The 16,122-nt window shown below is 34.8% G+C and overlaps 1 protein-coding gene across 2 annotated transcripts in view; it reads left to right on the forward strand.

The window, feature by feature from the left end:
• Positions 1 to 16,122, forward strand: part of LOC107753604 (protein FAM19A5-like) — a 52,880-nt gene that overhangs the window by 8,287 nt on the left and 28,471 nt on the right. Inside the window, exon 1 of one of the 2 annotated variants that reach the window (XM_016569806.1) lies at positions 8,910 to 9,408. The exons of the other annotated variant lie outside the window; for it this stretch is intronic. Coding sequence (XP_016425292.1) covers positions 9,318 to 9,408 — 91 coding nt within the window. The 5' untranslated portion in view covers positions 8,910 to 9,317. Of the gene's footprint in view, positions 1 to 8,909; positions 9,409 to 16,122 lie in introns of those variants that run through there. 2 annotated transcript variants of the gene reach the window in all.

A 16,122-nucleotide genomic window follows, 5' to 3' on the forward strand; every position in this document is an offset into this window, starting at 1 on the left:
CACAACCCTGATTTTTTTTTTTTTTAAATATACCCCAAATATCAAAATGAGTTTTAATTGAGAAATGAAAAACATGCTTAAGATAGAAGAGGTATATTCAAGTCATTAAGTTTATAAATTGCAAGAATTTTTGAATAAATTAATATATCTGGATAAAAAATGAGCATCATGTCATTGACCTTTATACAAAGCGATAATTAAAATGGCATGTCCTGAGAGAAGTATTAAAGGACAGACACACACACATAGAGGCATACACACCTTTTCAGAATTGTTTCTCCATCTTCGCCACTGAAGGGCAGATGCTTTATGATTTGCCTTGAAAATGTTCTTGTGTGCTTTGCATAGCAACGACGAGAAACTGGTATAAATTCTGCACTGAATATAGAATGAATGTATTCCCATCTGACCTGTGGGCAGTAAAATTCATAAAGTGGCCCATCTTTTATAAGCACATTAACTTTTTTCTCCTCTCTCTCAATTTGGTGGTAATGCTGCCAACAGTTTGAGAAAATTGAGTTATCCTCGGTGGAATGCCTTTTCGTGATTACATCTCTGGCCTAAACAATATTTTAGTCAAATCTCTATTTCATTTTACTGATCCTTTACATGATATTAGATTTTAATAAGCAATCTCTTTTTCAGTAATTGCTCATAGAATCATCCGACTGAGGTTTTGCCTTTGAATCGCTGCACAGCCATAGTGATTATGTTGGAAATCGGCAGAGTTTTACACTGTGCCGAATGATGTATCACTTTAGAAATGTGGTCACAGATGTCGGCTATGTTTTGACAAGCCAAGTGAATACAGCGTTACTTGATAATAACTTGATAATCTACATCTGCATCATTCGCATGAAAACCTTTTTAAGCTCAGTTGCTTGTCACTACATCTTGTCTGAATGATTTATCCACAGCGTTTGTCAAAAACTGCTGACCATCCACATTTACGCCATTGTGGATGGCATATTTGAATCTGTCAATAATTAATTTCACACATGCTATCCATTTCATAAACACTCGCTACAGCGGTGCATCACGGTCAATGGGCAAAATGCTAGTTCTGTCAAATCAATACTGTCCATAATAATACTGTCCTGCCCTGCATGGAAAACACTTCAGAACTAGAGAAAGATCTGCTTTTCCACACTTACCTTCTCTTTGAGATCATCCATCTGTCCTCCGAACTGACCAGGGCACTGCTGTTTCAGTCAGTAAATATTGACTTTACACATGAGGTCTTTTCTGTCATGTACCTTTTGACTTTATAACTTGAAGTAAAAGATGACTGTGTTGTAATTTTGTTTTGTTCTAAAAGGGTAAAAACAGACCTTCAGAAACAGGCAGAAGTAGTAAAATGGCTAAACAGGAAATAAAGAGGAAGACGTTACAAATTGAGAGTTTGCAAAGTAAAAGTAAATGTGTCAGAAATTTTGTGCATGGCACTCTAGAACATGACAAAAATGGCAACACTGATTCAAACAAAAGTATTGTAGTTATTTAAAATGTTCTTTTAATCTGCTGATGCATGAATTATTAATAATTAACAACAAAAAAGTTTTCTTTGAAGCAAGATTTAAACATAATGATTAGCAAGGGTTTTTAATGACATATTTTGAGAGAGCTACATATCTGTCCATTACAATAGAAGATAATGGTAAATACTGTAGAATCTTTATTGTCATAAATACATAATTTTAAAAAACCCACACATGGCTTGTGACAATTACCACCATTATTTTGCTATCATAGAGATACTATATTTTTTTGTTAATATTTTGAATTAGTTTTTATTTTCATATTTTCGCTTTATTTTTATTCGAAAGTTTTAGTCATTTAGTTTTTTTTAAATATGTCTACATAGTTTTTATTAATTTTTATTTCAGGTTTAGTTGTTTCATCAAGTTAAATAAATGAAAAAAAAAAAGTTGCCTTGGCAGCTATTGCAGAAATTAAATGTTTTTTTTGTATTTTATTTTAGTTAAAGTTGATCTTATTTGATGTAAAGAAAGTTTCTACGATTTTAGTTTTAGTCAACTATAGTTGAAACTGACTATATCAGTAATATTGGTTGGATGCAACATGGTGCTGTGATCTAGCGCATGGTCTGTTTTCGTCGCATAATAGCCTACATAATAATCCAAGGTAGTCAGATAAACTTCAAACTTTTTTTACATTAAATTTAATGAAAAATACTATTAAAAAAGGAAGTTAAATAATAGGCCTAAATTTGGTGTTGTTCACTAAACCTCAACCAACATGCATACAGGGGTCATTCTTTGTGAGTTTGTTCGTGCCTACAATAGTCTTGGCTTTTTTAAATGTGGTGATATTGATATCTATGCTTTGTTTTGTTCACTGTATTGATACGTTACACACTTAAAATGTATACCGCTTACTTTTTCTGACCATAGTTGTTCAAGACAAATAAAAGTCACGTCTTTTGTTGTGTAATTTTGATAATTCACTAAATAACATCTGGCTTTCGTTGTGCTCATTTAGGAAATGTACTGTTTCACAAACTCTTTATTAGGAACTGTTGTTACTGTAAGTAAGTTTCATTCTTAGCTCTCTGATATTTTTAGCCAATGTAAAATTTTTCACCGTGGCAAGTCTAAAGTGGACAATCCAATCAAATTATGGTTAAAAATAACTGTTACATCAAATTGCACTTCATGTAACACCATCACACCATGAATAACTAAAATAGCTTGTCCACTGCATTAGTGACTAATTAATATGCTCCAACTTTACAAATTGAATTTAATATTTTATCCACTATATTAAGCCATACATGTATGGGGGTATGAAAATGTACTGCACTGCAGACCCATGACTTTACAGCTTTACACTGGCCTGTCAGACCATTTCTCACTTCCCTTCTCCACCTCTTTTGAAACACTGGAGTCTGGCCCGAATTAGTCTGCGTAGATTGATTACAAAAGTCTTTCCGGGCAGGCGAGAGAAGAAGAGCCCCTGCCTTCTTATCACTCAACGTATCTGGACTTGTCACAGTTTCCCACCTCTCTTTGATTGGGATACCATCAGCTTTTCTTTCGGACTGTCTGGGAGTAAAACTGTGAGGCTTAATTCGTTCTGATTACCTCTGACAGCAGAAACACATCGCTCATGCTCATATCAAAGGATACAGTTACAGCTCCACAATGCAGTTTTATATATGTATGGTTCCAGTTTAACTAAACAAGAGCCTGAGATTTGAATGCCATATGGATCAACATATCTTGAAACGGTGAAAAAACATTGCTGAAATGCAGCAGATTTACTGGAATGCATATTGTGAAGGCGGATGTCACATTTAATGGGATTCATCCAAACTGGATTGCACAACCCAAACTGTAATAAGGATGCGCTGTGCGGTTAGACATTGGTTGGGGGTGGAATTTCCTTAAAGTGTATCAATTTCTTCTCCTCTTCAAGCTTCTTGTATTTTGTTTGGTTAAAATCTGTCATGACTAATTATGCTGAATTGGAATGAAGTTTTCACACTCTAGAAGCCACGATCCTGTGGTTCGAACACCAAAGTCTTACATCTGCACATCAGCATCAAATGTGTTTGATTTCGAAAGCTGTGAGCCATTTCACCTGCTATTCATTGTCATTCTAATCGGATGTGCTTTTGTCTTGTGTTAAAGTGATAGTTCTTCCAGAAATGACTCACTTTCATGTTGTGCTGAATCTGTATGATTTTGAACAGATGATTTTTTAAAAGAATATTCTGGCCACTTTAATATAATGAAAGTGATGACTGGAGCTGTTAAGCTTCAAAATGACAAAAAGCATCATAAAAGTAGTCTATATGAGTAATGCAATATAATCCAGATCTTCAGAAGTCATATGATAGCTTTGTGTGACAAACAGAGGAATCTTATCTGTTCAGACTATTTGTTATGTGCGTTTACCAACACAATCTCATGGGAATTCATAACTATTTTATTTTATTGAACTGGTTGTGAATTTGTATGAATTCAAGTAATCTTATTCGTTATTTAGGGGATTTTTTCTAAAAATAATAGGTTTTTGTATGAATCCAATAATACAGATTAATACAAAATTACCAAATTGTAAAATCGTTGTTTTCTTATCAGATCAGGTTGGATTTTCCCAAAATGCAGTTACTTTAGTTTGTTGAACACATGCTGAAATGTCACACTAGAGACTGAACATCACTTTAAAGGGGTCATGACATGGATTTTTGAAATTATTATTTTAATGTTCCTTGTGTTTTTTTTTGCACAAAAAAAAAAAAAATATGTGAAAAAAAAAGATTATTTTCAACCCTCATTCTGAACCTCTCTCTGAAATTGCCTGTTTTTAAGGGGTGGGTCTTTTAAGGCTTCTCAGGAATCGGACACGGTTATGATTGGCTAACGTCATTGCAGGAAACACTATCAATGCCCCCTCGCTATTGCATGTTTTGACAACATGATCAAAATAAAACGGTCATTTCCAGACAAAGCATTATTAAATCATTTAGATCTAGTACCGCTTCATCTTTCAACAAATGTTTCTTTGTGAACTCTCCATGACACTGTGCCTTGTTTACAAAACAAAATTCTCTGATCAATCCTCAGACACGATCCAGGATGCCATTAAAAATAAACTATCCACTTGTTCCTTATGCTGGGATCCTACTGATATCTGTACAAAAACGCAAACAAGCTGTTTAAACCAAACGCGTCAAAGCGAACGTTCTTTCAATCCATTTGTCCGATTAATGACAGACTCGAGTGCGTGGATTGTGTCAGAAAGTGAACGCGCGTCTGTATACTGTATCCAGTGTAGACAAGATAGCTGCAGTGATTGTAATTTCTATTTGCATTCAGCGTGATCAAGTGTCAGCTGTTAAAGGGTTAGTTCACCCAAAAACGGCTCCGGGGGGTGAACAAAGGCCTTCTGTAGCGAATCGATGCGTTTTTGTAAGAAAAATATCCATATTCAAAACATAATAATCACTTTAATGTAGCTTGCGCTCACTGTTGTACACAATGCGCAACGCTGACCCCATACCTCATCAGCCTGGAACTGCTTCCGTGTACAACTGTTGGCGCAAGCTACATTAAAGTGATTATTACGTTTTGAATATGGATATTTTTCTTACAGAAACGCATCGATTCGCTACAGAAGGCCTTTGTTCACCCCCCGGAGCCATGTGAGACATTTTTTATGGATGGGCGCTTTTTATTTAACTTCTTTTGGACTGAAGCACTGCAACACCCGCTGAGTGCCATGAAACAGCTTGAAAGATCAAAGACAATTTTTAATATAACTCCGACTGGATTCGTCTGAAAGAAGAAAGTCATATACACCTCGGACTTGAGGGTGAGTAATTTATGGACTAATTTTAATTTTTGGGTGAACTAACCCTTTAAGCGACTGAACGCCAGTGGGTGGTGCTTATGATGAGAAGATGACTATTCGTCGATGTGTTGCTCTGGAGGTGGTGTTCACGCAAATGACTGCGCTCAGGTGATGTCACCTTGCCCCTCGGATCCAAAATGAGCCGTTTTTGGAGCTTGATTAAATAAATGCTTTGTTTATATTGAGAAGGACGTTTTAAGCTATGAAACTTGCAGGATGTTTTAATGGTACAAAGACCTCTTATATGCCAAAAGATCAAGGCAAATTTGATTTCTCATGTCATGACCACTTTAACTTCATAACTTTTGTGTAACAAAAAAATAAGATGAATGAATAAAGAATGACAGCTGCGTTTGTCCATACATTGAAAGTCTTTGGGGCCCAAAATAACCCCACTGGTCTCTATTGACTTTTTGTATGAACAAAAACCACTTCTGAAATTCTTCAAATTATCTTATTTTTTGTTACATGGAATAAATCAAGCCATACATGTTTGGAACGACATGAAGGTGAGTAATTAATGACAGGGTTTACAATTTTGGCTGAACGGGTTCCTTTAAATGAGAGTATTTTCCAGAGCAATTTGTGACTTTTACACTATCATTGCTTTGCTCACTAGATGTGATTTGCTAGACTTCATTTTCACAGATTCATCAAGGTGCAGGATTCCCAGGGTCAGAGGAGAGGCCCTGTGACTAATTCTGACAATGACAAAGATATTGATTATAAGGAGACTCGCCATGATGACAAATGTATTGTGGAGTGTAAACTGTGCTTTAGGGACATTCAGCAGTCAAGCGGTGGTCTGCGCTTTGCTCCCCCAGAGTGTTGCAGTGATAACGGTGACAGAAATGCTGCATAACATTACAGTGCAGGTGAGAGCGCCCTTGGCTCTCAGACAGGAAGATGGTGTGAGTCAAGATTCATAAACATGTTTTTTTTTCCACTTTATTTTTATCCTGACTGTAAAACACAATAGCACATGTTGTTGTTTTTTAAATACCCTGAGTTTTGCACTCAAACGGTTTGGATCTCAAGTTCAACTCATTGATTCAATTATTCGGTCGCTATGGTTAACAGCCCACTGCACTGTATCAGTGAAACACTACAAGATTATCAGTGAATACTACATAATTTGGATCTGTTTTCACATAAATCTTTCATATGATTCCAGAAGATGTGGAATATAGCACAAAAAGTGTATTGTATTTAATGCCCTTCGTGTCTTTCCAAACCTGCATGAAAATCTTTCTTCTGTGGAACATAGAAGATATTTTGAAGAATGTTAGTAACTAAACATTTTCAGTTCCTATAGACTTCCATTGTATTCCAGAATTTTCATTTTGGGTGAACTCTCCCTTTAATTAATCTGGTATCCAATGCTCTCATTAGCATGAGATAAATGTTTAGTAAGTAATCTTTCTCATTTCAAATCTAAAGTTTAGTGCTGATGCTCTTCTCGTAATTTATTTTAGACGTTCTCTGAACAAATGGATTTCTGATTCCAAATCAAGGAAAGGGATTTAGATTAAAAAGGGCAAACAGTGGCTTGTCCCTGCATTGATCTGAGAGATTAAGTCTATGAATTGAAATGTTGAGTTTCTCAGTTCAGTTCAAGGTATTTATCTGATGTAGAATTTCAGTGATCTTTAAATCACATTGTTTATTTTCTCCATAATAGCTGTTGCTAAATACTTGATGAATATAAATATTCATACTCAAACATTTGATTCCCATGGGTTTCTGTCATTCGCAAGCTGGAACTGTGTTGGTGTGAATAAATGAACCTTTCATCCACCAAAAATTGAAAACAAAATGGGGTACTGGGTCTGGCTCATATTGCTTATATATACACCAATATCACTTTCCAGTGTCTCCACTGAGACGTTACAGTTACTATGGAAAACAAATGTAAAAAGTAAGTAAATGAAACCACGCTTAATAAATTGGATCTGGGTCTATTGTCCCGCCACATATTTTCATACAGTAACAAACACTGCAGAGTCAAATATAGATATTCCCCTTAGACAAAATGGAAATTGAGAGATAGAGAGGGAGAAAAAAAGACTAGATCTGTTGGAGATATATTGGCAACACAGGGGGAACATGTTATTATAGGGCAGGATATTTCAGTAGCAGCTTGACTTTGCAGTGGTGCGGTATTCTGAACATATTTAATTGGGTCCCCGCTGATTGATTGCCATTCTTCTACTGAAGCTCGGAGTACGTGAGAACAATATGAGAATGTGATGGGATGTCATGTGTGGACAGCTGTACTTGGGAATAATATGAAAAGTGACATCAACGGCAGAGAAAATGGATTACTTTTAAATCTGAATATATGCATTAAAAGAGATCACTATTAATTATATCATCAAGAGACAAAGCAAATAGCTATCCATCACTGAATGAAGAAGACTTTTTAGAGAAGTTTTAGAAAAAACCTTCAAAATTAAAACTAATAAGTATGAGACGCCAAGTCTTTCTACTGGAATGCATATATGTGTTAAATTAGATGCATATATATTTTTTTAATTTTAATGTTAATCTAGATTGTGTGTATACCTAACCTCACGTTGATGATCCAGTGGGATTGTCACTGTTATAAATAGCATGTACTGTAATGGATAAAATCACCTCGGAAATGGCAACTTGATATTTACTTTCTTACTAAATATAAATCTGAACGTCAACGTGATATTTAACATTGCCTATATGCAATTACGTACATAGATATAAGATGGAAAATGTAAGAATTTTGACTTGCATATGTAAACTATGGGGTACCCTTTAAAATTAAAAAAGCAAACATTTGTATAACAAAAAATAAGATACTTTAAAAAATGACAACTGCTTATGTCCATACAATTAAAGTCAATGGGGTCCAAAATAACCCCACTGGTCCCTTCTGACTTTTTTTCATAGGGTTTTGTGTTGCATTCATGTTAGTTGATATTTATATAATTTACCCTGGTGTGTTTATTTTTGTTTGATTGAATGTGTGGCCTTACACTGCATGAAAGATTATCAGTACCACTTTCATACTATTAAGTTATACTATTAAGAATATAAAATATACAGTCACTAAAATGCTTGTAATACCATCACTGAATTTTTACAGCAAAGTTCTAGCAACTGACATTTTTTAACAGTAATTTTAACATTTTACAGTGTATTCATATTAATGCTAACTCCCCTTTGATCTAAAAAACAGCATATTAAATGTGAATTTCACCAGATCGATTGCGGTATTCCTGATCTGTTAGATGAAAAGAAAAGAAAAAACAGACAAAAAAATCTTAATACTGCATCTATGCATTTAGAATTAAAGAGAAAAAAACATTTTCGTAATAAAACATGTCTGTTGGCCTACTGTAAGCAGGTGTTCCCGCGCGCTCTGTAAGTGGAATCGCCCAGAGATTGACAGATTTAACAGTGATGACGTCGATTTTGAACCGAGACGAAACTCGCGTGCAGACCCGCAGCCCCAGTTAAACAGGAGACGCACGCGCGTCCGCACAGTTTATGCTGGCAACTCAACGGAACGACGCGCGAGGCTGGACTCATGTGAGGTCTTTTCCTGGACTTTAACGGGATTCCGGGGGCGACAGTTGTTTATGCAGCTCGAGGCTCGCGTGTGGATGTGTGAAGACATGCGGCGCGGTGCCTGCTAAATTTTTGGGACGAGCGGTGAGCGAGAGACTATGCAGCGGTTAACGGGACGCGAAGTGTCAGATGCCGCGTTGAAACTCTCTTGCATTGAACTTTAATCTCTCCGAATAGAAACCTGTCGCTGAGCAGTTCCGCACTACCAGCAGAGGCTTGTCCGCATGGAAAGTGTCCTTACTCAGCCTGTTCCTCCTGAGAATAAGGGAATGTTTACTCAGTGTTGAGCCGGGATGGATGTGCTGTTGTAAACGCATCCGGTCTTCAGAAAGATGCAGCATCTCCGTGTGGCGTGGGCGCTCGCGGGAGCGGCGGTGGGCTTTTTCCTGCTCTTCTTGATTCAAGCGCATTTCTTCGGCGAAGGTAAGCCTTAACGGTCTTTGTCAGAATTAAATGAATTTTGCCGGGGGAAAAACACGTAAATGATAAGTTTACGATAAATAATTATAATAAAAAACAAGTTGTGGTTGCTAGAACTTTACCATGAAAATATAGTGATTAGCCTATGTTACAACATGACTTTTTTTTGGTATTTTACGTTCATTTATAGTTCTTAACTGCATATATGTCATTAAACCATATACTATTAATATTCCAACGTATTTGAGCTGTTAAAATCTCTACAATGTGATGATAATTGTACAGGTGGTGCAGTGAAAAGGCCACATGATGACTGTTCATCAAAATTGGCCTCTATACAGCTATGTAAAGATATACACAGCATCAAAAACCAATGACACTAAAATAATGCCGTAAACTTTAAGTAAATAACATGAAATGCAACATAAAATAGTCAAATGTACTGATAACAAAGAACTTTTAAAATAAAATCCAAATAGTGATGGTTTGTGGAAGGATTTGTGGGAATGTCTCTTAGGTGGTTTCTAAGTCTTAATTATTAAAATATAATTTCAACAATATTTTATTGTAAAAGTATATGGCCTTGTTAAATATACATTTTCACTTCAAATTATAAGGTAATTCAGAAATGTTATTTTTAATGTTTTAGAATAGTTTGCAGTCAAATGACATGTTTTGTAATTTTATATAAATAGATGAATGGTAGGGTAACTTCTTTAAAATTACTTTTTTTTTTTTTTTTACAGTGCAGGGTAACATATTGCTTCCATGTTAGGATTCCTTAAAGTCCATTACAGTGCAAACACCTTTTAATGAGATGATGAGCTGTTTTTCATATATGTATTTCATTATATACATGTATGTTCTGCCAGTGTATGTGCATCAGTAATACTCTGCATTCATCTGGCATCAGAATTGATAAGAAAAAGGACTTGCGCATGACCTTTCGTGTACTTGTCAATATGTAGTGCTTAAATCTAGCCTAAGGCCAAACCAAGGATCATCTGTTTGAATTGCTAATCCATTTATTTACTTAAGGAGATGCTATATTTGTAACAATGTCATTTACTGACTTTTTTTGTAACAAAAAAAAAAACAACCACCACCACCAACATTTAACCTAGTTTGAGGGCTGATGATATCAAAACGACTCTGTTTTATGGTTTGATTCACAATCATTTGTGATTATAAATCATTATGTGGAAAGCACAGAGACTGGATTGTGATGTACACTGTGATGCAACTAAAGAAACCTAGACACATCTAACTATATTCCCAATCTCACCATCCTTGAGCACGACATCATTGAGGAGGCACCGGTGGCATTATGTGAATAGACAGACAGATAGAAAGACAGAAGGATGATAAATAGATAGGATAGATATATAGATAGATGGAGGAGTAAGAATATGCTTCAAGTCCTGTAGGTGCTGATGTGACATGAGAGCTCAGTCTGACATCTTTTATCTTCTATGTGCTCTGGAAAGCAAAAGCAAAAATATTCTGCCTCATAAAATTGATCCATGTTGCATAAGAGTCTCAACAATGTGAAAAAGTTCAGACATGTTCATGACCAGTGTCTAATGTTTTTTAGCTCAGAGAACAGACAATTATTTTTCACTACAAATCTTAAAATAAAAGCGTAAAGGCGAGTTGGAATTGGATTTCGATCGACAGCCTTTGCAGTAGTGTTGTTTTTGGCGGCCTGTTTTAATTTTAGTTTTAGTCTAGTCTTTGTGTGAAGCTGTCATTTTAGTTTTTATTAGTTTTAGTCACGTTCATACTCTTTTTAGTCTAGTCAAGTTTCAGTCAACTAAAAGTCTGAGCATTTTAGTCTTATTTTAGTCAGAATTATCCATGACTATTTTCGTCTAGTTTTAGTCGACGAAAACTGATGACATTTAGTCTAGTTTTAGTCAATGAAAATTGTATTTTAGTCTCTTTTTAGTAATGCAATTCTATTTAACCCAGTCAATATAGTACAGGGCTCTACGCTTACTTTTCTTTTTAGGAGCACTTGTGCTCCTAACTTAAAAAATTTAGGAGCACGTTCAAAATTTTAGGAGCACCTTCTAAACAATTATCCAGAATTTTATCAAAAAGTAGCCTTCCCATTACGAGGGGATATTTGACTCCTCTAACTTTATTAAAAGTATGTCATCTTCTGTCAAATTCTTTAAAAAAATGATATTTTATAAGCCTTTTAAAAAATTTAATTAAAACGACAGAATAAGAACAAGTAGAATAAGAAATATAAGTTACCAATCAAATTAAATCAGTATTAACAAAATTAGTTTGTAGAGGTGGCACAGAAGAACACAAAAGTGGCTTGATGTACTTTCAGACATTTAATGAGGCTCAGAAGTGGAATGAGTGCAAATAAATCCATAAATTCATGATGGTATTAATGTTTTAAATGTAAAATTTTGAATATAGAAATATTAAATGATTTCAATGACGTTAAAGGAAAACTAAAAAAAAAAAAAATTTGTAGTGATTCTTTAAATCCTGTTCATTAACTCTGTATCTTTGAGATACTTAAATAATATGTGAAACATTTCTATAGTCACATCTTTATTCGTCTCGTCTCGTTTTCGTCACGTGATAAAGGTTCGTTGACGACGATATTTAGTCATAATTTTCGTTGACGAAAGCAACACTACTTTGCAGATGACTTTATTTTTAACCAACTGATGAAGTTCTAAGTAAAGCGATGTTATCATTAAGTTATGTTTGGAGCTCTTTGTGCGTGCGATATCACACTGTAAAATCTAATTAGTTGGGCTTACTTAAAAAAAAGCATGCAAACCGATTGCCTTGAAAAAACGAAGTAAAGTGAAATAGGAATAGTATGTTGTACTGACAGATGCTTAGTTAGTATAGTTTACTTATACGAGAGTTCTAGTAACTAAAAAAGAACTGTAGGGGGTACTTGATCCTTTCATTTAGGTTTACTCATGACTTAGTATAGATACTCACTGACTCCCAGAGTGCATTGCGGCATGAATAAATTATGCAGTTGCTTTGTTTTACAGTTGTTGATTTTATTTGACAATTTTATTTGCTGTCTTGTGTCAGAAGTAGTACAACAACAAGAGCAAATAAAATGGTTATTGTTACAATTAATGAAAATAAATGAAATTGAATTGTTACCATTGTTGTGATTCACGTGCTGAATGTTTAAGTCTGTGTGTGACTTTAGCATGTTACCCCACACTATTTAAGGATTATATAAACCCAATCAAAAGCATCTCAAGGTATTTATGAAAAATCAAGTTCGAGAAAGTTCATTAATAAACACACCCAAACAATACACTAATGCTTTAATTAGAGAATAAGTTACCTTCTAAAAGCAGCCTATTTATTACTTTTCTTCCTTTGAAATCTAATAACTCTGACTTCATGATGCATTGCTGCATTAACAGGAAGATAATTATAGTAACATAAACCAAGTTCAAAGTGCCCAACCAAAGGGAACGATAATCACTATAATGGTGAATTAAAAAAAACCCACACATTTTAGGAAAATCAACATCAATTTATGAAGTTAGTTTATGTGATGTTCTCTCAAATATTTCAGTTGTATTGAAAATTCAACATTCAATATGACTTTGGGAAACGAGTGACTGCAACTAGTGAAAGATAACTGCAGACATGGAGGAAATGGGTGAAAAGTCTATTAAGACTCTTTTTCTTTTCTTCTTCTTCTGTTGTTATGTTGCACATTAGCAACATATTAGTGCACTGCTGCCTCTCACTGCTTTATTAATGTAATTGGTTCCTTAGTGGCTACTTGAATATTTTAAGTAAGCGTCACTCAAAACAGTAAGTAAATAGTTTTATTTGCCTTGAAAGTAGCTGTAACTTAATAAAACCTAGTAAGTATAACAACTAAGTAAAGATAACTAACTAAATCTAAGTAAGGTAAACTATTGGATTTTACAGTGCAGTATAGGTGTAAGGTTGAAACCACAAGAGCAGTCACCCATTATGTGTGAGCTTGCTTTGAACAGCTTAAAGGTTTGAGTTGGCCTGCCGCCATGGCAAACAAAACATGTTGGCCTGGTTGCCACAGTAACTGGCCTTTTAAGAAAATAATTGGAGAATGCATGGGTTTGCTTCTCACAAAGTGCCAAGGAATAGAGCAGTGACCTCCAGCATAGTGACAGAGAGAACCGCAGGAGGCATCTGCCCAAGCGCTTTTCATTTCCTACATACAGAGACTTAGTGCAGCGTTGGGTGTTTGATATTATAATGCACCAGCCTCAGACCTCAGCTCACATTTTCCAACATTTCTCCATTTATTTTTTTTTCTTTAGGCCAGTTTCGTTTATGCTCAATTTAGAACGGATTGTCCAGTGGCTATAAAAATAGCACTTCATCAGGACTGATTGTTATAATGAACAAGTGAAATTACTAAGCCAGCATGAAACCCAAATTGACCATATTTACTTTCCAAATACACATTTATGCTGTTATTGTGAATGATTCTGCAGTGCATGTTAAGTAAACAATTTTCAGCTTTCATTAAAAACATTCTGCTTCACCACTGAAACAACTTTCCCTTTCGGCTGACATCACTTTTTTACAGTCTTGCTAATAGTTAGCGCAATTTCATGCAGGTTAACATTAATATGATAATGACACACTTTTCCTTAAGGATGAAATGAAACCTTACTTTTTTCTTTTTATTATTCTGTTTCACTCGGAAATATGTCATATTGCATGAGTAAAACTGTTTTATGCATGATGATTTTAAGCTATTAAAGTGCATACATTTTTTAAAATATATTTTTTATTGAGGCTTCATTTTTGGTCTCATTTGTTGCTTTATTTGTTATGCTGTAGTCTTGATATAGTCACAAAAAATAATAAAAAAGAAAACTAGTCTTAAAAGTAAATATTTCTAGTTTCATTCATCATTGTTATGCTATTGGCTGTTCAGTTCAAACTAAGTCTTTTCTGACCAGTGAGCTCAGGTCATGATGACAATGAGAGTGAACAGAAGGAAATACTCAAAAAAAAAAAACAGATAATAAAATAATTATTATAAATAAATATTTTAAAGGGATAATTCACCAAAAAATTTAAATTCAGTTCAGAACCCATAAGACCGTTCATCTTCGGAACACAAATTAAGATTTTTGCTGAAATCCGCGAGCTTTCTGACCCTGTATAGACAGCAAGGGTCCTACCACGATCAAGGCACAGAAAGGTATTAAGGACATGGTTAAAACTAGTGCTGTCAAATGATTAATCGCATCCAAAATAAAAGTTTTTGTTTACATAATATATGTGTGTTTATTGTGTATATTTATTATGTATATATAAATACACACACATACAGCATATATTTTAAAAATATTTACATGTATTTATATGTATATATTTATGTTCATATAATTTATATTATATATACATTTATTTAATATATAAACGTCACATATTTTTCTTAAATATATACACGCAAGTGTGTGTATTTATATATACATAATAAATATACACAGTACACACATGTTATGTAAAGAAAAACTTATTATGGATGTGATTAATCGCGATTAAACGTTTGACAGCACTAGTTAAAACAGTCAATGTGACATCAGTGGTTCAACTGTAATTTTACGAAGCTATGGGAATACTTTTTGTGCACAAAGAAAACAAAAATAACAACATTATTCAACAATTTCCTCTCTCCCGGGACAGTCCTCTGCCATTATTGACGCATACGTGTGGTGCTGCTGATGTAGAACACGCATGTGCTGTGCCTTGTTGACAAGCACAGGAAAGCAATGCGCATACGTTGATAATGGCGGATGACTGTCCCCGGAGAGAAGAAATCGTTGAATAAAGTCGTTATTTTTGTTTTCTTTGCACACAAATGTATTCTTGTAACTTCGTAAAATTACAGTTGATCCACTGATGTCACATGGACTATTTTAATGATGTCCTTAATACCTTTCTGTGCCTTGAACATGTCAGTTGCGTTGTTGTCTACTTGAGCATCTTTCTGGCTCATGCCACAAACATGAACCACAGGGAATACTCGTCTTTTAAAAGGCTTCATTTAGATTATTTTACATTAAAATCATCATATAAGTCACTTTGGAATAAATCACAGTAGGCCTATGTATCATGATAAAAAAGCGACTTTACAGTCTGGAATTACTTTAGGCTATAGCAAATTATTTCTCGTACCCCCTATCACTTTAAGAACTGCTGGTCTACACAGAAGAAAGCCCTGTCTAGACTCTGCCCCGGTACGAGTTGTGTCGAGCTATTCATTAGCCTGTTTGTTTGATGAAAAAAAGATGAAATGTAGTTGCAATAAATGCTTAAGAATCCATACAACTGCAGCAGTGGAGGACTATTATTCTGCTGCGTGATACTGCAGAAGAACTGATGAAGGCACGGTTTGATCTTCGGCTGACCAATCAGCAGAAAGGGGCGTTTAATTCCCGCCCACATGTAGAAATTGAATATTCAAGCTGTTTATTCATTTTTCCACCCATGAACGAAAAACGAAAATTGAACTGAATTCTCGTTTTTCGCTTTTTGGAAAAAAACAAAAAAACGAAAAAGGAGCCGTTTTCTCATTTTTCTACTTTCAATATTAAATAAAAAAACGAATGATCGAATGATACACGGATTTGAATCCTTAGCCATCTTCAAGAATCGGCTAAAAACACATCTCTTCCATCTTTATTTGACCCTCTAACT

The sequence above is a fragment of the Sinocyclocheilus rhinocerous genome, unplaced genomic scaffold, assembly GCF_001515625.1.
Source record: "Sinocyclocheilus rhinocerous isolate Xijiao unplaced genomic scaffold, SAMN03320098_v1.1 scaffold200, whole genome shotgun sequence".
Lineage (NCBI taxonomy): Eukaryota > Metazoa > Chordata > Actinopteri > Cypriniformes > Cyprinidae > Sinocyclocheilus > Sinocyclocheilus rhinocerous.